The 25,209-nt window shown below is 37.7% G+C and overlaps 1 protein-coding gene across 1 annotated transcript; it reads left to right on the plus strand.

Moving 5' to 3' along the window:
- Positions 1–16,695: 16,695 nt before the first annotated feature.
- LOC140861011 (uncharacterized) lies at positions 16,696–17,466 on the plus strand. Its single transcript, XM_073264010.1, has 3 exons — positions 16,696–16,764; positions 16,856–17,125; positions 17,194–17,466. Exons 1-3 carry the CDS (start codon positions 16,696–16,698, stop codon positions 17,464–17,466), a joined length of 612 nt encoding a protein of 203 aa, XP_073120111.1.
- Positions 17,467–25,209: the final 7,743 nt, after the last annotated feature.

Below are 25,209 nucleotides of genomic sequence, written 5' to 3' on the forward strand. Positions count from 1 at the left end.
TGGTAACAAGACTAAAATAAAATCAACAAAATACTCCCCGGCAACAGCGCCAAAAACTTGTTGCGAAATTTACGCTCTCAAGCGCACGATTGTCAAGTTTTAATATATATAGTGCGTAAAGTATCGTTCCCACGAGGAGTAAAATTGATAATTATTAAGTACTTGTAATTAGAATACTATAAATTTTATTTAGATAAGTTAAGTAAGAATTTTTGTTTTTCAGATTTAAATAAATAAATTTACAGTTGAAAATTTAGTCAAACACGCGCACAAATTCAGAGATTATATCAATGAGAAGAATGGTCTAGAAGTTTAGATTTCATCTGGTTTCAACAACAATCACTTCTAATTAATTTATTTTCATGAATTCCTTTCAATTAATAGCCAAGAACACTTAGGTTATTCCATTTCCCTTTCCCGAGCAACAAATAGATTGTATCAACTAAAGTTCAATTTCAATATCCATATTAATAATCTAATTGTAGTGATATGTGTAAAAAATGTTCTTTTAAGGCTCTATTAAAGTTATATACTCTCCAGAGCTATATAAACAATTAACAGTGTTGTTTCTATGGGTCCTATTCAAAATCCCCTCTCCCGAGTGCCGTATTCCAAATAAATTTAACAGATCAATTTATGGACAGTAAATTGAAAAGATAATTTAAACTAAAAACACAATTAATCTAGGGGAATTCAATTCAATAAAATTAAGAAATTATAACTGTGTCTTCACCAGGTTACATCCAACCCCTAGACTAAAGAACATAGTTCATAATCGAATTTGAATAAACACAAGACAAGTTTATATATCCAAACATCAATTCAATAAATAAAAAGTTTAAATACAGATAACAAATCCGTAGTTAGTCTTCTGTGTCCAGTCGATCGACGTCCGTCTTTGTTCTTCACGCTCTTCTCCTCCAAAATACCTTCCAACTCTCGATTCCTTATGATATCTTGTATAGTGCAGCTGCTGATCTTACGCCTTGTGATTTTCCACCCTTTTATATGTTGCTTAAGAAGCCCACAATAAACCCCAAATTCACGTCTCGAAAAATTTCCAAAGTCTGTAATGTTTCCATGTATATATCAGATTACACAGAAGCTCTCATTTCCCGCAGAAGCTTGTTCTTCAATTTCCCAACATGGCGCAGATGCTCCAATCTCATGCAGAAGCACAATTCTCATGCAACAATGCCTATTTCACGCAACAACACACATCTCACGCAGAAGAGTGAATCATGCGCAGATATTTTCCAAAACTTAGCTAGTTTTTGTCCATATTGCGCAGAGGCGCATATCATCCGCAATTGCGCACCTTCTTAGTCTTTATTCCCGCAGACGTGCAAAGTGTATGCAGAAGATTTGTCAATTTTTTACCAAGTTTCTGGAATTCTTCCGCAGAGGCGCATCTGAACTCCGCAGAAGCGCATGTTCCAGTTCTTAAAAATCTGCATTTTCTTCTTTTTCTGAGGATTTTTCTTTAATTCCTCAATAATTCCTACATACACAGAAACAAAAACACAACCACATAATTCCGCTCGAAACACAACAAAACTATATCAAAATCATAAATATATTAAGTGCATAAAACACACTTATCAATCTCAACAAAGTCTAACCTGCACCAAGCATAGTATTTAGCCTAAAGACTCAACAAGATTGTACTATGAATAACGATGGTTCAAAATACATGCATCGTACTAAAAATAATAATTATACGATGAACTCACCCAAATGAAAAATGACTCATGCCTGAAGTAGAACCTTTACAATATGCAATGAACACATGGAATTCATGAACATTTCCTTTTTAATTATCTTGTGAATTTAGATCATCGATTGTGACTATGACTTTGATCGATAAATGGCTACAGTACTATGCCGGCAAGGATATCGAGGTCTCTCCTGAAACCACATTGCCCCTCTGAATTGGTAGGGATGCCGAGATTTCTCCCGAGACCGTACTACACGTCTGGTTGGTAGGGGAGCCGAGATGTTCCTCGACCGCGCACTACACGTCCGATTTGGTAGGGAAGCTGAGATGTCTCCCAGCCGCACACTACACTCTAATTTTAGCAAGTGAGCCAGGGCATCCCCCGACCGACATTGCACATCTAAGTCATAACTAACTCACCTCATTCATTTACTTTACATTTAATTTAACCTTTTCACATTTAACTTTTCATTTTTTCACCTTTTCATCATTTATACTTCATGACTAAAACATGAATAATTTTGAAGTTAACTAACGTGAAGGATAAGGGCTTTGAGTATAAAGACACGATCCATAATGATAATATAAACTTTGAATTAATTGATGAATGACGTGTAGGTGGCCACCATTAAACTTATAGACATTCCTAGAATCACTTAGACTTACCCCACAATGGGTCGACACGGGCGTTTGGCCCGTACGACCCATAAACTAGCTCATTCTTATCCAAAAGACTTCTCGATCGAGCCGAAACCTCATAAACATCCTAAATCACCCCTAGGATCAGTCCTTAAACTTTAATGTATGTCCGATCATTCCGTTCAATTTAGGTTCCTAGACAGCCCCTAAACTTCTCGGAAAACTGCTCTTGATGCTTCAACTTAAGCCACCATTTTCCTACCTGAAACTTACCCGAATTAAGCCCAATTTGAACCGGCACGACCACAACATCATAAAAATTAATAAAAATCAGGGCATACCCTGTCCAGGTTTAAAACTTCCATGATAAGAACCCATTCCTAAAGGTGAACCGCATAGACACGAAAAATATGCTCTAGCCCTTCAATATCTAAAACCTTCAAAATCCTTTACTCAATGATTACCCTACAAACCAACCATCAAGGCACCATCTAGGACCTTCTTAGTGACTAACAAGGGCCATTGAGCTAGCCATGTGCCCAGTGATAGCTCAAGTCAAGGATTTAACCCAACAAGTTTCACCCGACTTCTTCAAACGCTACAAACAAACACCTAGCCTAAAAATCCTTTAGATCCCGCCCTTAACACCCATATAATACATTTACAAGACCACATTTTCACCCTTTTAAACCATCATTGACATCCCCTTAACACATTCATCTATTTCATCAAAATTCAAGTTCAAACGCCCACAATTTCAAGTTGAATTTGTAACTTTTGGATATATAACTTCAAGAAACAAATATTACATGATTTATAACTCAATTTCACCCCAACACACATGCATTAGTTCGAAAATATCAATTACCATGCTGAAATTTTCTTCAAGTTCCGGAATGCAAGCAATATCATTCAAGTTTTCATCCCAAATCAACACACAACACATCCTAGGAACTTCCCAATGAAAATTTCAAAAATCACACACTGTGACCTACTGATTTTTGTGAAAAAACTAATCCCTACACATATTTAAGATGGAAAAATCGAAATAAATATAAGGTTAGGGCAAGGAACATAATATTCTATGCTTGTTGTTCAAAGATAGCAAAAATCTTGCCTATTTTCGAAATTCTCAAGAAATTGGGGGGGGGGGGGGGGGGGGGATAAAAAAGCTGGACGGCCAAGACTCAGCTGCTAGGACCTCTAATGAGCGACCTCCAAACGGCGTGGTGGTGGTGAGTGATCGACAACATCCGAAATCTTCAAGGGGAGAGGTGGCCGACGGGATTTGAGTGAGAAGGGAGAAGGAGGCATGAGGTTTGGGGCTAGGGTTAGAGATTGGGTTTTGTTTTGTGTTATAATTTAAGTGTTAGGTGTATATGTGTGTGTATGTATAGGTGTATGTATGTATACGTCAGTGTGTGAGTAGAGTGTACCTAAAAGTGCTACTACACTTATGAAACTGTCACTCCCCTCTTTACAACTTTAACTCTACAGTTTTTTGCACCTATTTTGATTTCTAAGTTTAAAAATCCCAACCTTTAAATATAAGAATTGAATTTTTACTAGTCCGGGTTTGAAAAGGCTAATTTTGTGAAATATTAAAAATAAGCTCAAGAATGCACTAAAAGCGCTTTTTGGCACCCGAAAATTTTAAAAGCTAAAATTTCCGTTTATTTTCCTCAACTCCCATTAATTTTAACTCTCGAAATAAAATTTAAGGATTTACCGCCAAATCCACCATCAAGGTGTGCCGGAGCCAGAAGTCTTAACTCAAGAATCTCAAGAGTAATTAACTTAATATTTAAACAAATAAACATCTGAAGGAATTTAAACACTAACTTAGAAATTAAAACTAAAACTTTAAATATTTTGATGTCACAAAAATAAATAAAATATTTAAATAATAAAAAGAGCGATTAAAATAATTGAAACAAACTAGACAAATGTTTAAAAGCATTTAAATAAATGGGGAATTAGTGATAAATCCCCACTAGCAAACATGAATTCCTCTTTAGTCCCCGTTTCAGGAATTCTTTGTTCTAAATCTCTGACATAAGTATGTTGTTTGTTACAACTCCCTATTTCGGTCAATTTACCGAAATGCCCCTAAAATGATTTAAACACCCAACACTACCCCACACTTTAATTTTCAAATAAAGAAAAAACCAGAAAAGGCAGGGACAATCGGTAGTTTTCCTCTCTCACCCAACCAATTCTTCTCGCAGGAAAGGAGTGATATTTTGCGACAAGGTTTTGAGCTCAGAAAATGGAACCGATGAAGAGACGAAGCAGACACTCAAAAGATAAGTCAATTGAAGGAGATTGTGGAGTGAGGAAGGAAAAGAAATCGAGCACTATGAAGAAGTCGAAGAAATAAAAAAATAGGTGAAACCTGTGTTTAATTTTTTAAATCGGTCGCTATATATGATTTGTCTCGAGTAACTGAGAAAATTGTTCGTTTAGAGAAATAATTTGGGTCCTCATTGTATGAATCTTTAATAATTATGTGTTTCCATTATTTTTAGGGTTTTGTGGCTCAAATGTGTTGTTGACGTTCTTTTTTGCATATATTTGTCGAAACATTCGCATCATTATTTCTAATTTTCGTATTTAATTTTGGCAGTTCCTCAGTTTTAATTATTTATCCCCAATTTTTAGGATTTTTTTCTTGAAATTATTTTTGAAGTATATCTTGGTAAATGAATGTTATATTGTTATGTTGTTTTTTATTTATTGAATATATATTCAATAATGTTATATTATTGAAGACAATTGACAAATTTATGTACAGAAGTACCCAATTGTTCCCAAATTTGAAGTTTTTGTTCTTTTCCATGCAATATTCCATTTTGTGATTTTTATAATGAAAAAAATTTGTAATGATTTTGAATTATTAGAAATGGATGATGAAGAGAAAATATGTGATGATTTTGAGTCGATCAAAAGTGGCAAGGTTATATTTACTCGATGTTCCCCTGAGTATTGTAAACAAATTATGGAGGAGTTGAAGCTGGTCATAAGAAATGAACAAATGAGCAGAATAAGAGAAACTCCAGTTGGTAAATGGATAGACATGCCTATTCTACCTGTGATTAGTGGCAGGGTAGACTATCTGTTTAAAATATTCGATAGTCCTACATTCTCGTTCCTTGTTGGTGGTGATATATCCATTCCTTTCACTTCAAGAGACTTCTCCATCGTTATTGGTTTGCATCAGAGAGGTCAACAAGTTGATTTGGATCTCAATCTTGAATCAAGCTTCCCGTCTCGACACTTTGGAGGAAAAATAAGCAACACTCAAAGGATTGTTATAAAAAAGAAGTTTGTTTCACTTGTCGAAGCTGACATTGATGATTTTATTCGAATGTTCATTTTGTTCATATTTAATTATGTAATATTCTCGACTGGTAATTATATTACTCCTGATTTTATCTTTCCTTATATTGATGAACTGAGCACTTTTTTTTGAGTTTGTTTGGGGATATGCTGCGTTTCGGTTTTTATACCGATAATTAGACTATCCAGCGAGTAAACTGTATTTGGATGGTTGCACGGTTGGATTGATGGTAAGTATATAATTAGCTGAGTTATTGTGCTATTAATTTGTTGAATTTGTTTACTTATATGAATTTCTTCTTAGGCTTGGTTCTATAAGAGAGTTTCGTCATTAGTCATACCACGTGGTGTTCATATCTACCTCCGCCTATTTTGTTTCGGAAAAAAAAGATCCAGTTGGATGCTGTGAAAGCTGAAGTGGCTTTTGATGCCATATCGTCAACCAAGGTATCTTCTATTTTACTAATAATATTTCTAATGTTGGAGATTTGCATTATATATATTTGTTTTTGGATCAGGTTTTGTCGATAGCATCCTTCATTTCACGTTTTAGAAAAAAAAATTTCTTCATTAATTTCTTTATTGATGTAGTTGTTGCTGCCGGTTACGAAGGAACAAGGAGGCAGGAGAGATAATTGTGAACTAGAAAAAACTGTGAATAAAAAAATGACTGAGATTAAAATGTTGAAAAGAATTTGTGCGCAGTTGAAACGTGAGAGAGTTGGAGCTAGGAGTAAGCTGGTTGATTTGAAAGAAAATCTGAGTGTTGACGACGCTGCTGATGGAATCAATGAAACCGATGAGGAAGAGGAGTTGAGTTTACTCACATGACCTAGGTTGTAACGCCCCGAAATTATCTTAATTAAATTTATTTGAGATAATCGGATATTATAGAATTCAAGAGCCGATTTGATTTTGATCAAGGTCTATTTTACAATTTTCGGATTTCTCAGGGACTAAAATGCAAATATGAGATTTGTTATAATATATTAGAATGTTGAATTGTCTTCACTTCTTCTTCACCTCCTCCATCATGCCTCCCTCCATTGAAGACTCCCCAGAGATTCTTCAAGCTTTTCATATTTCGGTTTATGCTCGATCCGTCCGTTAGAATTTATTTTGGAAGGCAGATGCGTGATCCCGGCAGCGAGAGCTTAGTTCTATCGTAAGTATTTCTCTGATCAGTTATACTTCAATTTACGGATGTTGTTAGAATCAAATGAGTTTCGGTTATGATGCTCTTGAGCTAGTTTTTATCGTTTATTCTCAGTCGGTTTTGAAATAGAGCGTCGTTCGGATTTGTTATGATTTTTGGAAGCATAATTCGAAAAAAATGGATTTTTAGATGTGTTGGATTTAAATTGTTATTGATGTTTTATCATTAGTTTGAGTTGTTTGCGATGCTATAATACTGTCTGTGTTTCCGGTTTGATCAGAATATAGCCGTTATGCCACCGGTTTAAGTTTTGGGATTTTGAACCGTTTGAATTGTTTAACTTTTAGATATTGGGTTTTTTGTCGTTGTTGATCTTCTTTTGCCTCCGTACAGATTCGTTTGAAGTCTGTTGATCCCAGAGTTAGCAAAAGTCGATCTTCGAAGAGTTGGACGAAGAGCGGTATAGAGTTTACCTTGAGCGTTTGTTGTTGTTTTAGGTTTTATAGATTTTTATATAACCTCTTATTGTAGCTTATCTAGAGTTGGAGCTATTCGAATCGAAAGGTACAAGCAGACATCGTTTTAGCGGTATAGCACACTCAAGACAGTTGGTTCTTGAGTTTCCCTTAAATCACATACTTGCATCAATACTTGTTCTAGAATGGGGAACTTGTATTTTGTGATTGAACTCTTGTTATTAATTGATTTATGGTTTAATGCTTTGTACTTTATATATGCATTCATTTCGAGCCTAAATCTTTGATTTCAGCGGGCTGTATGACCCTTTTTGTTTAGAAGTTTTGGGTGATATATTGCGAGTGGCCTGGGTTGTAGAAGTTCACCTAGTGTCAGCAAACTCCTTAAAGTTGCACCAAAGTCTAGAGGATGGAGACACGGGGCACCATCTAGATCGGGAGAGTCGGTGAGTTTTTAAGTGATCTCATCCCTGGGATCCCAAAATCATAGCAGCAATTCCTTGATTATCAGAGTTGATATCCCGATTTTGAAGACATGAATTTCATTTGTATTAACTTTGAATATGTTGTCTTTATATCATGTTATTGATATATTACCTGTTATTGCATGTTATGTTGCTTTTACTGGGAATATCATTCTCACCGGAGTTATCCGACTGTTGCTTTGTTTTGTATGTGTATTTGGCAACAGATGGGGCAGGATCGAGTCACATGAGGCTTGGTTAGCTTCGAGATCAAGGAATAGAAGTGAGACTCGGTTTAGAAGTCGAATCAGCATGTCAATCTAGTTTATGTTTTGAAGCATGTTGAGAACTCGAACTTTTTGATGTTTGTAGTATCTAATATTCGAATATTATGGATTGAATGTTGTCGTTGCATGTATTATATTCATCGTGATGTATTGAATGGATATTTTAGTTAAATTTGGTAAATTATTTCTGGAATTTTTGTTCAGAGCTTCCATCGCTCGATTGGTAGAGTTTGGCTGATCGAGCGAGGGAGTTGTAGCCGTATTTCTGTTTTGAAAAAACTTTGCTCGCTCGATCGGTGGAATTTTACCGATCGAGCGGAGCTACTTCTTGAGGCGAACAACAGAGTGTAGAAACTTGCCTGCTCGATCGGTTGAGTTTTATCGATCGAGCGAGGCACTGTTCACTTTTTTAAAAAATTATTTTATTTGCTTTTAAATCTTGGATCTTGTATGCTTAGTTATTGTTTAACCCGAGTTTAGATGATTAGAACCGAGGTCTCACATTAAGTGGTATCAGAGCCATAAGTTCTTGGTTGAACTAGAAGTGAGCTGGGTAGATCGAGTCCGCGTGTATTGGCTCCTCGCATGTGATTGAGTTATTTATTTGATTATTTAAATTCTATGCGAGCATGCTTTATTATTTGAGAATTATTTGAATTACATAATTATGTGATTTAATTTATAAAGCATGGACTACTTGAGATATAATTGTTTTGTTTATCGACTTGTATTCGAAATTCTAAGAGGTTGAAGGGCACCGAATTGTAGCGATTGAGATATCTTGTGTCCTAACCTTTGATTATCAGATGGGTCCTGGTCGAGTAATTAACAGAAAACCACCGCCAGTTACTACTCTGAACGAACAGGCTAGTACCGAAACTGATCAGATGGATGCCACAACAACTCCTATGGAAACATTTTTGAAGAGGTTCAATCCTTTAAGCCGCAAACTTTGAAGGGTACTGAAAACCCTGTTGACTGTGAGAGCTGGTTGGACGACATAGATCAATTGTTCGATTCCCTTGATTATTCAGATGACCGCCGAACCAGGTTAGTCATTCATCAGTTGCATGGTGTTGCTAAGAACTGGTGGATCACGACGAAGAGAGCCATGGAAAATCAAGGTACAATCATTACTTGGAATCTTTTCAAAACTGAGTTTTATAAGCGGTTTTTCCCAGTTTTGTACCAAAAGGATAAGGGAGCCGAGTTTGCCAATCTGAGGCAAGGGAACTTGAATATCGAGGAGTATGTAGCAAAGTTTGATAGTTTGCTGAGATTTGCACCGCACATTTCCAACAACGAAGAAGCAAAAGCTGACCAGTTCATTAATGGTTTGAACCCCGACATCTTCACGTTGGTAAACACTTCTAGGCTGGATAATTTTGCGGATGTCATGAATCATGCAAAGGGAGCTAAAGCAGGTTTTTTGAGACAAAGAGGAGCTTCATTTGTGCCTCAGCAGCCGAGACAGTCTTAAAATCAACCGTCTTAGTATCAGAATCAACCATTGCATTATCAGAACCATCCACAGAGGTATGAAGGAGGAAGCAGTAGCGGTAACAGAAAGGATCATTTCAGAGAAAAAGGGAAACAATTCAAGAAGCCAGGGAACAGTTCTTCTAGCTCCAGTGGCTCCAAGAAGTTTTGTTCAGAACAGAATTCTGGATTTTCATATTTTTTCTGCAGCAAGTTTGGAGGTAGACACACCCAAGAGTAGTGTGTAGGAGACTTCGGGAACTGCAATATCTGTCAGCAGTCAGGACACTTTGCTAAGGTGTTCCATCAACGAGGTAAAGATCGAGCTCAGAGTGGGAGTTTTTCTAGACCTACAGCCCAGCCTGAGAGGCAGACTTCTGCGGTTCACTCCTTCCAGCCTCAGCATTAGAATAGACAGGGAGGTAACCCGAATGCGAACCAGCCTCCAAGACCGCATGCACGAGTCTTTGCTTTGACTGAGGATCAGGATCACGCAGCACCTGACGATGTTATAGCAGGTAATTGTTTGATTTTTTGTTATTCTTATCTTGTATTGATAGATACAGGTGCTTCTCATTCCTTTATCTCTGAAAACTTTTTGTTGATGCATGCTTTGCCTACTGAGCCTTTGCCTACTGTAATAGCTGTTACTTCACCTTTGGGTGGAGGAATTGTTTCTGCCAGATTAGTCAAGAACTGTAAACTTAGATTTGAGGAGAATTTTATAGAATTCGATTTTATTGTACTTGGGCTGTCATATTTTGACTGTATTGTTGGTATAGATGTTTTAAACAAGAACAGGGCAAGGAAACCGTCGATTGTTTTTAGAAGGTTGTCAGATTCACAGCTGAAATGGCAGACGAGTGAAAATTCTTTGGTAAGGGTTCTTGATCTAGAATTCCTTTTATTTCTATGTTATCGATGATTCGTTTGTTACAGAAAGGTGCAGAGATATTCTTGGTTTATGCAATTGACGTACTGAAATCTAGCCTAGAATTGGTTGATATACCAGTGGTTGGAGAATTTGCTGACGTCTTCCCAGATGAGATTTCGGGATTGCCTCCTATTCGTGAGATCGAACTCAACATTGATTTAATGTCATGTACTCAAACTATTTCCAAAGCTCCTTATCGTATATTGGCACCGGTCGAATTAAGAGAATTGAAAGAACAGCTTGAGGATTTGATTGCCAAGGGATACATCAGACCTAGTATGTCACCTTGGGGTGCTCTTGTACTCTTTGTACGGAAGAAAGATGGTTCTATGCGGCTTTGTATTGATTACCATCAAATGAATCAAGCGACGGTAAAGAAAAGGTATCCTTTACCTCGAATAGATGACCTTTTTGATCAACTGCAGGGTTCTTTTTTCTATTCGAAGATCGATCTGAGGTCAGGATATCATCAGTTGAGAGTGCGTGAGGAAGATGTGCCTAAGACTGCTTTCATACCGAGGTATGGTCATTTCGAGTTTATAGTCATTCCGTTCGGTTTGACTAACGCTCCAGCGGTTTTTATGGGTTTGATGAACCGTATCTTTCAGCGTTATTTGGATGAGTTTGTTATTATCTTCATCGATCGATGATATTCTTATCTACTCGAAGAACCGTACTGACCATGCAGAGCATTTGAGGATGATCTTTCATATTTTGCGGGTTGAGCAATTGTTTGCCAAGCTATCTAAGTGTGAGTTTTGGTTGGACCAAGTTGTCTTTCTCGGTCATATTATTTCAGGAGATGAGATTTCTGTCGATCCCAGCAAGATTGAAACGGTCATGAATTGTCCTAGACCGACATCAGTTCCTGAGATCCGAAGCTTTATGGGTTTAGATAGTTATTATCGTCGATTCATCGAGGGATTCTCATCTATTTCAAAGCCGATTACCCAGCTGACTCAGAAGAATGCGCCTTTTATCTGGACTGCAGATTGTGAGGCTAGTTTCTTTGATCTGAAGAAGAGACTGACCAGTGCTCCGATTCTTTCTATTCCATCAGGTACTGGAGGTTTCACCGTCTATTGCGATGCTTCTAACCGAGGCTTGGGATGTGTTCTTATGCAGCATAAGCACGTGATAATGTATGCATCGAGGTAGCTGAAGCTGCACGAGACTCGTTATCCGATTCATGATCTTATACTCGCTGAGATTGTTTTTGCTTTGAAGATCTGGCGTCGCTATCTTTATGGTGAGTCTTTCGAGATCTTTTCTGATCATAAGAGCCTTAATTATTTGTTTTTACAGGCAGAGAAGATGGTTATATTTGTTGAAGGATTTCAACTGTGAAATCAAGTACTACCCGGGAAAGTCGAATGCAGCTGCAGATGCTTTGAGCCGAAAGCTTTGTTCTTTATCTCTTTCAACTATCGGTGTTTCTCAGTTGATCGATGATTGTTGCACTTTTGGTTTGGATTTTGAAACAGATAGGAGGACTATCAGAGTGTTTGTTATTCCAGCCGAGCGAGAGTTATTTATTATGATCAAGGAAGCACAGAAGTCTGATCCGAGCACTCAGATTTCAGTAGAGAAAATCAGATCAGGGCATCTGTCTGAATTCCAGGTTAGAGATGATGTTTTGTTTGTGAATAATCATATTGTTGTGCCCGATGTTTCGGAGTTAAGGTCGTGTATTCTTCGAGAGGCACATTGCAGTCGGTTCAGTATTCATCTAGGAGGTCGGAAGATGTATAACGATCTGAATAATCAATTCTGGTGGAAGAAGATGAAGAGAGATGTTGCGAGATTTGTATCACAATGTTTGAACTGTCAGCAGGTGAAAGTAAAGAGGAAGCGACAGGGTGGTCTTTTGCACAGTTTAGTTGTTCCTGAATGGAAGTGGGATCACATTTCGATGGATTTCGTCACAAAGCTACCTCGGTCTGTTCAAGGATACGATGCTATTTGGGTAGTGATCAACATCTTGATGAAATCTTCTTGATTTATTCAAGCAAGCTACCGCGGTCTGTTCAAGGATGTGATGCTATTTGGGTAGTGATCAACATATTGACGAATTCTTCTTGATTTATTCCGTACAAAATGACGTATCGTCACGATCAGATGGATGAATTTTATGTTAAAAACGTTGTGAGATTGCATGGAGTGCCGAAGTCGATCATTTCAGACCAAGACCCTAGATGCACTTCGCACATTTGGCACAGTTTTCAAGAGGCACTTGGTACTAGATTGCATCTGAGTACAATATATCATCCTCAGACTGACGGACAGTCAGAGCGGACTATCTAGACGTTAGAGGATATGCTTCGAGCAGTAGTGCTAGACTTTGACACTAGTTGGCAGGATTCTTTGCCTCTTGTCGATTTTTCTTACAACAACAGTTACCTAGAGAGTATCGGTATGGCACCTTTTGAGGCCTTGTACAGTAAGAAGTGTCGATCTCCTTTGTTTTGGGATGATGTGTCTGAGTCACCTGGTTTGGGACCGGATATGCTTCGAGATATGGTAGAGAAAGTAAAGATCATTCAGAAGAGAATGAAGTCAGCTCAGGATAGACAGGAAAAGTATGCGAATATCAGACGCAGACCTATGAGTTTTGTTCAGGGAGACCGAGTATTCTTGAAGATTTCTCCTTTCAATGGCACTGTTAGATTTGGAAAGAGAGGGATGTTATCTCCGAGATTCATCGGACCGTATGAGATTCTCGAGAAGTTAGGCGATCTTGCCTACAGACTTGCACTTCCTTCATCTTTATCTGATATTCATGATGTTTTTCACGTCTCTATGTTGCGGAATATCATCCTGATCCTTATCATATTCTACAGCCTTACGAAGCCGAGCTTGACGAGACTCTTGAGCAACTTTGAGCAACCGATTCAGATCCTTGACCGAAAGGAGAAGCAGCTCAGAACCAAGTTGATTCCTTTGGTGAAATTTAAGTGGAGCCATAACGGAGTTAAGGAAGCGACTTGGGAGACAAAATCTGGTATGAGACAGCGGTTTCCAGAGTTATTCGGATGACGTGAGTTCTTCTTACTGTCTTAGGTACTTTATTCTATCATATGTGATTGATTTTTATAGATTTCGAAGACGAAATATCTTCTTAGAGGGGGATAATTGTAACGCCCCAAAATTATCTTTATTAAGTTTATTTGAGATAATCGGAGATTATAAAATTCAAGAGCCGATTTGATTTTGACGGGGTCTATTTTGCAATTTTTTGATTTTTCAAGGACTAAAATGCAAATATGAGATTTGTTATAATATATTAGCATGTTGACTTGTCTTCACTTCTTCTTCACCTCCTCCATCACTCCTCGCTCCATTGAAGATGCCCCAAAGCTTCTTCAAGCTTTCCAAATTTCGGTTTCTGCTCGATCCGTCTGTTCGAATTTATTTTCGAAGGCAGATGCGTGATCCCGATAGCGAGATCTTTGTTCTATCGTAAGTATTTCTCCGATCAGTTATAATTCAATTTCCGGATGTTTTTAGAATCGAATGAGTTTTGGTTATGATTCTCTTGAGCTAGTTCTTATCGTTTATTCTCAGTCGGTTTTGAAATAGAGCGTCGTTCGGATTTGTTATGATTTTTGGAAGCATAATTCGAAAAAAATGGATTTTGAGATGTGTTGGATTTAAATTGTTATTAATTTTTTAGCATTAGTTTGAGTTGTTTGCGATGCTAGTTTTTGGATTGATTAGAATATAGCCGTTATGCCGCCGGTTTAAGTTTTGTGATTTTGAACTGTTTGAATTGTTGAACTTGTGGCTATTGGGTTGTTCGTCGTTTTTGATATTCTTTTTCCTCCGTACATATTCGTTTGAAGTCAGTTGAGCTCAGAGTTAGCAGAAGTTGATCGTCGAAGAGTTGGATGAAGAGCGGTATAGAGTTTACCTTGAGCCTTTGTTGTTGTTTTAGGTTGTATAGATTTTTATATAACCTCTTATTGTAGATTATCCAGAGTTGGAGCTATTCGAATCGAAAGGTACAAGTAGACATCATTTTAGCGGGATAGCACACTCAAGACAGTTGGTTCTTGAGTTTCCCTTAAATCACATACTTGCATCAATACTTGTTCTAGGATGGGGAACTTGTATTTTGTGATTGAACTCTTGTTATTAATTGATTTATGGTTTAATGCTTTGTACTTTATATATGCATTCATCTCGAGCCTAAATATTTGATTTCAGCGGGCTGTACGACCCTTTTTGTTTAAACGTTTTGGTGGCTACATTGCGAGTGTCCTGGGTTGTAAAAGTTCACCTAGTGTCAGCATACTCCTTATAGTCACACCAAAGTCTAGAGGATGGAGACACGGGGCACCACCTCAATTGGGAGAGTCGGTGAGTTGCTACGTGATCTCATGGATCCCAAAAGCATATCAGCAATTCCTTGATTATGAGAGTTGATATCCTGGTTTTAAAGACATGCATTTCATTTGTATTAACTTTGAATATGTTGTCTTTATATCATGTTGTTGATTTATTACTTGTTATTGCATGTTATGTTACTTTTACTGGGAATATCATTCTCACCAGAGTTATCCGGCTATTTCTTTGTTTTGTATGTGTACTTGGCAACAGATGGGGCAAGATCAAGTCAGAGGAGGCTTGGTTAGCTTTGAGATCAAGGAATAGAAGCGAGACTTGATTTAGAAGTCGAATTAACATGTCAATCTAGTTTATGTTTTGAATCATGTTTAGAACTCGAACTTGTAGATGTTTGAAGTATCTAATATTCGAATATTATGGATTGAATGTTTTCGTTGCATGTATTATATTCATCGTGATGTATTGAATGGATATTTTAGTTGAAGTTGGTAAGTTATTTTTGGAATTTTTGTTCAGAGTTTCCATCGCTCGATCGGTAGAGTTTGACCGATCGAGCGAGGGAGTTGTAGCCGTATTTTTGTTTTGCAAAAAACTTTGCTCGCTCAATCGGTTGAATTTTACCGATCGAGCAGAGCTACTCCTTGAGGCGGACAACAGAGTGTAGAAACTTGCCCGCTCGATCGGTTGAGTTTTACCGATCGAGCGAGGCACTGTTCAATTTAAAAAAAATTATTTTATTTGCTTTTAAATCTTGGATCTTGTATGCTTAGTTATTGTTTAACCCGAGTTTAGATGATTAGAACCGAGGTCTCACATATGTGGTAATTTATATGATTTTGTTGATGTGCCTATCAAGAATTGTGTTGATTAATCGGTGAAGGGAAAAAGTGTTGTTGGTGAATTGGATAAGACCAATGTTCCAGATATTGGTGAATTGAAGATAGGTGAAGATGCATGTGATGATGGATTGGATATTGGAAATGGAAAAAGTTTTGTTGGTGCTAAGCCTCAGGGTGAAAAAAATGCAGAAAGTGGTCACTTGGGAACAAAAAGTACCAAAGTAGATGGACAAAATTCTTGTACTGAGGACCTGAATGAGATTGATCAATTTTTGGATAATATTGTATCAAAAGTCGTTAAGGAAAATAATGATTTTGAGGTTGGTATTTCAACAAACGCATCAACCAATGTGTTTGAAAGGGATACTGGTGGCTATACCTTTGAAAAAAGTTGTAGGGTCAATGAGAGTGATGATAATAAAAAGAAGGCTGCGAAAAACACTAATTTCCAATCTTCCATCGTCGATAATGTCCGAACGAGGGGTGATCGGGTGAAGAAAAGAAAGCCATCAATGTTTGTGACTCCACCCAGTACCACACCCAAGAGGAAGGGCAGGAAAAAGGTTTGACATTGCTCATAACCAACTTTAACCTTGGTTATTTGATTTTGAGGACCTATATTTTACTTTGTGTTACTGATGTTGACCATGTTTGTGTATTCTGCCGTAGGGAGGAAAAATAATTGATGTTGAGCTTGAACAAAATAATTATTTGAGTAGCCAGTGGACTAGTCAATATCAAAGTAGAACAGATTTCAGTGGACATGAAGAAGCCACTGCCAAAGAGAAAACGTTGTTGACGGATTATCTTTCTAGGGATAACATAACGTATGAATTTTCTCACTCAAAGCTCGCTCTATTTGTTTATCACTTTTTTTACAATAATTTTTAATACAATTGAATTCATTTATTTTTTTAGTGTCGATGTTTGGCAAGATGAAATTGTCCATATGTCAGGGTTCGTGTTCTGTGGTTTCTTATTTGGTCAGCTTTTTATCCATGAAATTATCAATGTTTAAATGCGCATGATGGAAAAATACAGTGTGGATAAAGGAAATGAAATATTTTTCATGGACACTTTGGTGCAGGTTAGTAGAAATATAAAAGCGTGATCGGTGAGTTAGTATAAATTTTAGTGAGTTTTTGGTTTTTAATGTTATTTTGTTTTTTCTAACGTAGAGAGAAGTGTTTAATCTCCTCGAAAGAGTCGGGAAAAAAATGAAGGTCCAAAACAATGACTACGACTCCTTTTTTGCGGGACTCTCTGGTGCCTCTAAGTCTTGTTTGCAGAAAATTAACGGAGATACGTTCAAGAGATGCAAATACCTCATTTTCCCAATTAATAGCAGAGTGCATTGGTTCTTGCTAGTATTTCACGCAAAAGAGGGGATATTCAAAATGTGGAATTCACTTCCTGATTCTTTCATCTTAAGGGCGTGTAGAAATTTGGTGAGTCTTTATTGTGTCATGTCATGTGATTTGTACGAATGTTTTTTTCATAATCTTTATCTTTAAAGGCAAGTTTTCTGGTTGGTTGGGTTCGCCATAATTCAAATTTTGTCATATCCGACTATAATGTGTTGAGAGAACGTACGCGTCATCAAGGTGTCTCGCTTGATTGTGGTGTTTTTGCATGCATTTGGGTAGATTGTCTAGCCCGTGACTCGGCTGAGATGTGGGAATATCAGAATACAGTGAAGATTGACACATATCGTGCTCGACTGGCTGCAAGTATTTTATCTCATGAAAGGGGATTGCTCAAAAACAATTTTGATCAACTGTCTTTGTAAGGTTTGTGATTGATGGAGCAATCTATAGTACGCATGTCTGTTTATATTATTTTGTAAAAGTCCATTTGGGATGAAACAAGTTCGAGTAGCCTCATATTTTGTTCAATTGAATTCAGGAATAAATTATCACATATTAAGAATAATCTCTTGAATAAATGGAATAATCTCTCTTGTGTGGTGCGAATCATGGACTTGAACAGAATTTGTAAGACGTATGCAGTGATAGAATAAAATATGACTATTATTTTTTGATCTACTACAACAATTTGAGGACTAACACTTAGTATAATTCCACTCATCTTTAATAACATGTGACTGTGAGATCGAGCAAAACTAGTGCACATTGTTGGGATAAATATTACTCAATCGAGAACAATGTATTCCGATTGTAGGACAAACATTGTGGGCAATGAGAATCACTCACTCCTAGTGGAAGTGTCTTTGGATCACAATGTCCGTTGACACAAAATGTATGCAATAGGGGCTTATTTTCCAAATTCCAAACTCGTGAGATGCTTCATATGATTTTATCTTGTCTACTTAAACAATTTGAGGACTATCATTTACTCTAATTCCACTCAAATTTAGGAACATGCAACCGGGAGATCGAGCACAACTAGTACGCATGGATGAGATAAATTTCATTGAATCAGAAACATTGCGTTCCGATTGTTGGACAACCATTGTGGGTAATTAAGATCACACTCCCCTAGTGGAAGTGGCTTTGGATCAAAATGTCAGTTATGTAGAACAATCCAATTTTAATTTGGAATAATCTTCTTGAATTATAGCACAAGATGACATGTCCTTGTGAACATGCTCCAAGATGCTCTAATACACTGCAAGACACCCATTCAGAGGAGTTTTCAATACCTCGAGACTGGTGGAACCACCACCCAAGTGTTTTTCTTGTAATGTCTTGTGCCACACTTCTTGTCTAAGGTGTAGGAGGAAGACATTGATCATTACCCAATGAGATCACCATTTGTGGATGTCCATTGCCACTCAATGTACACAATAGGGGTTTATTTTCAAAAATACAAACTCGTAACTTGTTAATATGATGCTTTCTCATATTTGAGGACTATCAATTACTCTAATTCCACAAATATTTCAGAAAATTTGAGTGCGAGATCGAGCACAACTAGTACACAGGGATGAGATAAATATTATTGAATCAAGAACAATCTGTTCCGATTGTAGACACACATTGTGGGCCATGAGGGTCTCACTCTCCTAGTGAAAGTGGCTTTGGATCAAAATGTCATGTATTAGGAACAATCTCAGAATTATGAAGAATAATCTATTGATTTGGGGAACAAGAAGTCATGCACATGTTAGCAAGCACAAAGATCCTATAAAACACTCCATCACACAAGTGGAGAGGAGTTTTAAATACCCCGAGATTGGTGGAACCATCACCCAAGTGTTTTTCTTGTAATGTATTGTGCCACACTTCTTGTCTAAGGTGTAGGAGAAAGACATTGATTATTACCCAATGAGATCACCATTTATGGATGTCCATTGCCACTTAATGTGCACAATAGGAGTATACTTTCAAAAATCCAAACTCGTAACATGTTTAATATGATGCTTTCTCATATTTCAGGACTATCAGTTACTCTAACTCCACTCATATTTCAGAACATTTGAGTGCGAGATCAAACACAACTAGTACGCAGGGATGAGATAAAATTATTGAATCGAGAACAATCTGTTTCGATTGTAGGACACACATTGCGGGCCATGAGGGTCACACTCTTCTAGTTAAAGTGGATTTGGATCAAAATGTCATGTATTAGGAACAATCTCAGAATTATGCAGAATAATCTATTTGATTTGGGGAACAAGAATTCATGCCCATGTTAGCAAGCACCAAGACCCTATAAAACACTGCATCACACAAGTGGAGAGGAGTTTCAATCCCTAGATATTGGTAGAACCATCACCCGAGTGTTTGTATAGTAATGTGTCTTGCCCTATTTTCTAAGGTGCAGGAGGAAGATATTGATCATTACCCCATGCGAGCACCATTTGTGGATGTTCATTGCCACTCAATGTACACAATATGGGTATACTTTACAAAATCCAAACTCGTAACTTGTTTAATATGATAGTTTCTCATATTTAAGGACTATCAATTACTCTAATTCCACGAATATTTCAGAACATTTGAGTGCGAGATCGAGCACAACTAGTACGCAGGGATGGGATAAATATTATTGAATCGAGAACAATCTGTTCTGATTGTAGGACACACATTATGGGCCATGAGGGTCATACTCACATTGACCAATCAAAGACTTTGACCACCACCTACCCCTCATTATTAATCTCTGTCGGTACACTTCATCCTATCCACTCACTTTTTGATTCCAGTTTGGTTAGGGTTTTACCTTTTAAAATAAAATTTCTGTTTTCGAGATCGAGCACAATGGAGATAAAGATTGCACCACAATGTCTGTGTGGTTTCGGGGAAATGATATTATGAAGAGTTGGAACCCGTTCGACCAGCCCGGGAGAGTTGTATTACCTCTGTCCTTGTGAGTTGCAACATCCGAATCGATTTTTCTGGTACGATGATTATCACGGTGAATCTCTTTAGGAATCGTCTAAGTTGAAACCAACCCCAAGTAAGCAAGGTAAAGAGAGCTGTGTGTATTCAATGCCTCAACAATCTGCATCTTCCACCATCCATGATTCAACGGAACAGCTGAATTACAAGCGTAATGAGAATTCATTCTCTGATGCGCTACACAACCAGTCTATTAGTGCACCAGCTCCCGACCATATCATAGGAATATGTTGTTGTTTTGGTTGCACATGTTTTGTTCTTGTGCTAATATTACTTGTAGCTCTATTTATTGTAATAATCAGATAATAAGTTCCAAATTTATGAAGCTTTATTTCATATTAAATACAAGTTGTTCAAAATACATATCAGTTAGTCCCTGAAATATGAAAATTTAAAGCAACGAATTATTTTCTTAGTTAAGTGGGAAGACATCTTTCACTGAAACATTAATGACAAATATCATTTCTCAAATTAGAAAATTACATATTTGTCCAATGTGTAGCATGATTGTTTACCACAAACAGAGATGGTTTTAGAAGAACCTAAGACAATACAATACACTTGACTACACTACAACCACAACTCAAGTTAAAATGACACATCAGATGGTTCCACCAAAAGCCTCAAACCAAGCGCAATCCAGCAATGCTTCCACTCGAACGTGTATTCCTTTTCGATTGCAATTTCATGATCGAACCCCCTTCCAGTAATCGCTTTCTCCTCCATATTTGTAGAATAGTCAAGATTAATTTCTGAAAAAGTTTTGTTAAAAAGTTTTTCTAATAAATAACAAATAATTGAAACACTATTTTTTGAAACAATTACATCTACTCTATAGGTTCCTTGCAATTGCGTCTATTGTTTCCTCTCTCATGACAACGACCACATGTTAAGACACGTGTATTAACTTGAAATGGTATTCTCTTCGTCAATCTATGACCGGGCTGACTACGCACAAAAGGAGCCTGGATTACATCGGATTCAGCAACACAAGACTCACTGATGTCAAAGTTTGGGATAGGATTAATATGTTCTTTGTACGCAACACGATACACTTAGATCTTGAAATACTTTTCACAAAAATCATACACAGACAGCATTTTCGTCTCAATGGCAGAGCAGCCGTGCTTGCACGGAAGCTTATTGATCTTCCAAGATCTACATGAACAAGTCATATCCACTAAATCCACGACAAATCACTTTTCACCATCAACAACCTCAAACTTCCAATCCCACAAACGCTGAACTCTCAATGTTCGGGATTCAATATATACGTTTGCAACAGACTTTTATTTTCTTGGACTTAATTCCCTGGTCATGAGTAAAGTTGATTCACGTCATCGGTGCATCATTTTCATTATATTATCTGCACGCGTATGTGATCAACCATAACAACAATAAACAGATGACGAGCTGGCCTAACCCAACTATTCCAACACTCAGCTATATTGTTATTTATAACACCCCATATATTACCAAAAAACAATGCATTGGCCCAAATATGTGGATAAGAATTTACAATAAACCCTCTGGCAAGTGGAATTGACTCAAATATATTGTTTATATGTTGTTCGTACTCTTGAAAAGACGGAGCATACACAGCTTTCTTGAATACCGAAGACCAATTCTTTTTGTTATGTTTGGGATAACTTCTCAAAACTTAAAAAGATTAATAACAATTTAGAGTGAGCTTAAAAAATGATCAGATAATATGAAAAAATTAAATTCAAATATCTCAAGGATGCGTAATTTCGAATGTACCTGCTTCACGAAATTATCCACTAAATGTCTCAAGCAATAAGCATGGAGACTCCCAACAAATACTTGATTCACTGCCTTGATGATACTGGGATGTCTGTCCGAGAAAAATGTGAACTCGTCGAATGGAATGCATTGATAGTAAAGGAGCACACGACTCAAATGATAACAAAACCAATCCCAGTTCGAAACATTCTTCGCATCTACTCTGGCATCAGCAATTGTGAACAGATCATCGTTCTCATCTTTCGACACTGCAACTAAGATACATCCTTTATACTTATTCTTTATATGAGTACCATCAAAAAATATCAATGGCCGACAACCACTAACAAAACCAACGGCACATGCATGAAAACAAATGAACAATCGTTTGAATTTTTTAGTCAAAGGTTCAATCTCACACTATACAACACTACCTGGATTAGTCTTTTTAACAGCATCACAGTACCATCTTAATCTATCATTGCATCCTTCATCTATGCCATGAATTTCATGCATCGCCAACTCCTTACCCTTCCACACTTTGCGGTATTCTAACTCTACCCCAAAATCTCTTTGCAAGTCCATCTGCATTGTACACGGACGATAAGAGGGTTCTCCTATAAATTTTTCTTTCACAACATTCGCTATCCAATAAGCATCGGCTCTAGGATGCACTCTGCTACGTAGAATGTTCTCACGACATCTGTGGGGACCTCGGGTTGCTAATCTCATCTTAGGGCAATTAATGATTAATAAAACAATTAATCAAGTATTTAAAATAATACTCAAACCAAATGAAAAAAATTATTTTTTTAAAATACACAGGACCTCGCTCGATCGGGCAAATTCAGCCGATCGAGCGAGCTAGGAGTTCAAACTCTCGGGTTTGAAATATTTTTGGCTGCACTCGATCGGTGGAACTCACCCGATCGAGCGAGCCCAAAAATCAAATTCTCTGGTTTGCAAATTCACGGGTCGCGCTTGATCGAAGGAGTTCACCTGATCGACCGGACTCCCTGTCCAGAAAAATCTACAGAACCATTTTGCTGTCACAATCTGGAAATTAAATCTCAAACATCCAAAAATCAACTTGAATCTTGGTTTAAGAATTCTCAAACATGCATATATACATAAAATAAGTCTCAAGCATCAATTCATGCATTTATTACATCAAACTTGTCGATAATAAAGCGATAAACGACACAACTATAAAAACTCTCAAAAGTGTACTTCCAACCATAATATTCTATCATGTTTGATGTTTCTAAACCTTCTAATTTTAGCTAAAACCCGAGTCCTCACGTGCTAAACTCTTTCCTGAACTGTCAATGATGTCTTTGACCAGCTCCTGCCCCCTCTGTTGCCATGCACACATACAAAACAAAGCAACAGCCGGATAAACTCCGATGAGAAATCATTCTCAGTATAGTCGACATATATAAAGCGTTAAATAAATCATATCGATTCTAATCATAATCGACTCAACAATAGAGTAAATAACGCATATATCGATCAAGAATTGATTCATATAACGTCGTTGCCATCAAGATTCGTAAATGATCTTGACATGGATATCCGTCTATCGTTGTGATTCTGGAGTAGAAAATAAGATCGCCTCCGACCTCGGCATAGAATCAATTCAATATCATATCATATTATCATCGTAATCATATCGACTCAAAGATCCGCTACCTGAGATGGATCTACAACATCAAAATCAAATCAAAACAATAAATGTAGTAACCCGTATCCAGAATTAGCGATTAATGAGTATATTAATCGTGTAATCATGTTTAGATTAAGTAAAACATGATTAAGGAAATTCCAAATGGGTTAACGGAGTCCAAAAAGGGATTCAGGACACTCAAAAATGGTCGGGAAGGTTCTGAGGGTTCGGATCGATCGGAGGATCCGAACGGGTTCAGAGGATCTGAACTCGGATCGGAGGCTCCGATCGAGATCGAAAGCTCCGTCGGTGAGATTGGATGTTCCGATCGGGACCAGGGCACACGTCATCGCTTACATCAGCAAGGTGATGTCATGGCTGACGTAATATTGGGCGATCGGACGCTCCGAAGATGGGATCGGAGGTTCCGATCGTGTTCGGACGTTCCGAACCGGGTTCGGAGGCTGCGAACTCCGTCTATAAATAAAGGTCCGAAATTTCATTTTCAACTCGCACCTTTCCCTCTTTTCTCTCTGATTCCTTAGCCTTCTAACTCAGATTTAGGGAGTTCTAGGCATCCTATTGGGAATCCGGAAGTGGCATAGCGATCCCGACGTCGAGGCGGAGATGTGCCTAATTTTTGAGGTAATTGTCATCAGCGGGCTGATGACGGACACAGGTATAGCTATGGTCTCCTTAAATTATTTAGGAGTATGCAATAGCTTAATTAAGGCTTTTAGAGCTTAATTATTGATGCATGGGTATTTGCATTGTAGAACTGATATAGGCTTGGAACCTAGAGCGGGACAGCTAGGAACTACCTGTAGTAAGGTACGTAAGTACAGACTGAGATAGCCAGCGGGTTTTGCATGCTTATATGTTGCATTTATGTGTCATATTATTATGCAGCATGTGCATATCATATTGTGCCTGTCCATCTTTTGAGATGAGCCATGTAGGGTCGCTCAGCCCTGTTAGGACGGTTGATGTCTAGGGCCTAGTGACTGACGGGTCATGGGTGATTAGCATCTGGGGACACTATCTACGTCCTGTAGGAAGGAGCAGTGTACACAGGGTTTTCTCCTCGGATTGTACCACTCATGTCCTAGGCGCCATTACTGAGCAATTATATACAGTTATCCCAGATATGGATACCCTATCATTTGCATGCATCATATTTGTATGTTTTACCCAGTGCTTTCGTATTGAGCTTAAAGCTCACGTTCATTCGACGGGGCAGGTGTAGGTGCAGGATTGAGCACCAGGAGCTTGGAGTAGCCAGTGACCAGTGAAGACAGCAGGATTAGCTGTAGGTTTTGCATTTAGGGTTTATTTATTCGATTGGGTTGTATAATAGAATTTATTTTACCGGTTGTATTTTGCCGGTCTGTTTTTATTTAAAGTCTTCCGCAGCGATTTATTTAATGCATGTTTAATTATGCTCTTAACTCTGATTAGGTAGTGGATCCGGGTAGGGTCCCTAAATTTTTGGTATCAGAGCATATGCATGCAAGAGACTTGGGATATAGTTATGAGACTTTGGGTTATCCTTATAGGATGGATGAGACCTTGGAAGAAGTGATGATGCGGCAATTAGTTTGCCCAGAGACTATCATCATCGGCAGGATTTCTAAAGATTTGGCTTATGGGATACCAGCAAGTGCGGATAGGAGTGATGGATCGTGTCCGAGTTTTCAAGACTTCTACTCATGTGGATCCTAGCTTTGGATCAAGTACCGGATGCCAGAGGCAGTGGCAG

The sequence above is a fragment of the Henckelia pumila genome, chromosome 4 (assembly GCF_033568475.1).
Source record: "Henckelia pumila isolate YLH828 chromosome 4, ASM3356847v2, whole genome shotgun sequence".
NCBI classification, from domain to species: Eukaryota; Viridiplantae; Streptophyta; class Magnoliopsida; order Lamiales; family Gesneriaceae; genus Henckelia; species Henckelia pumila.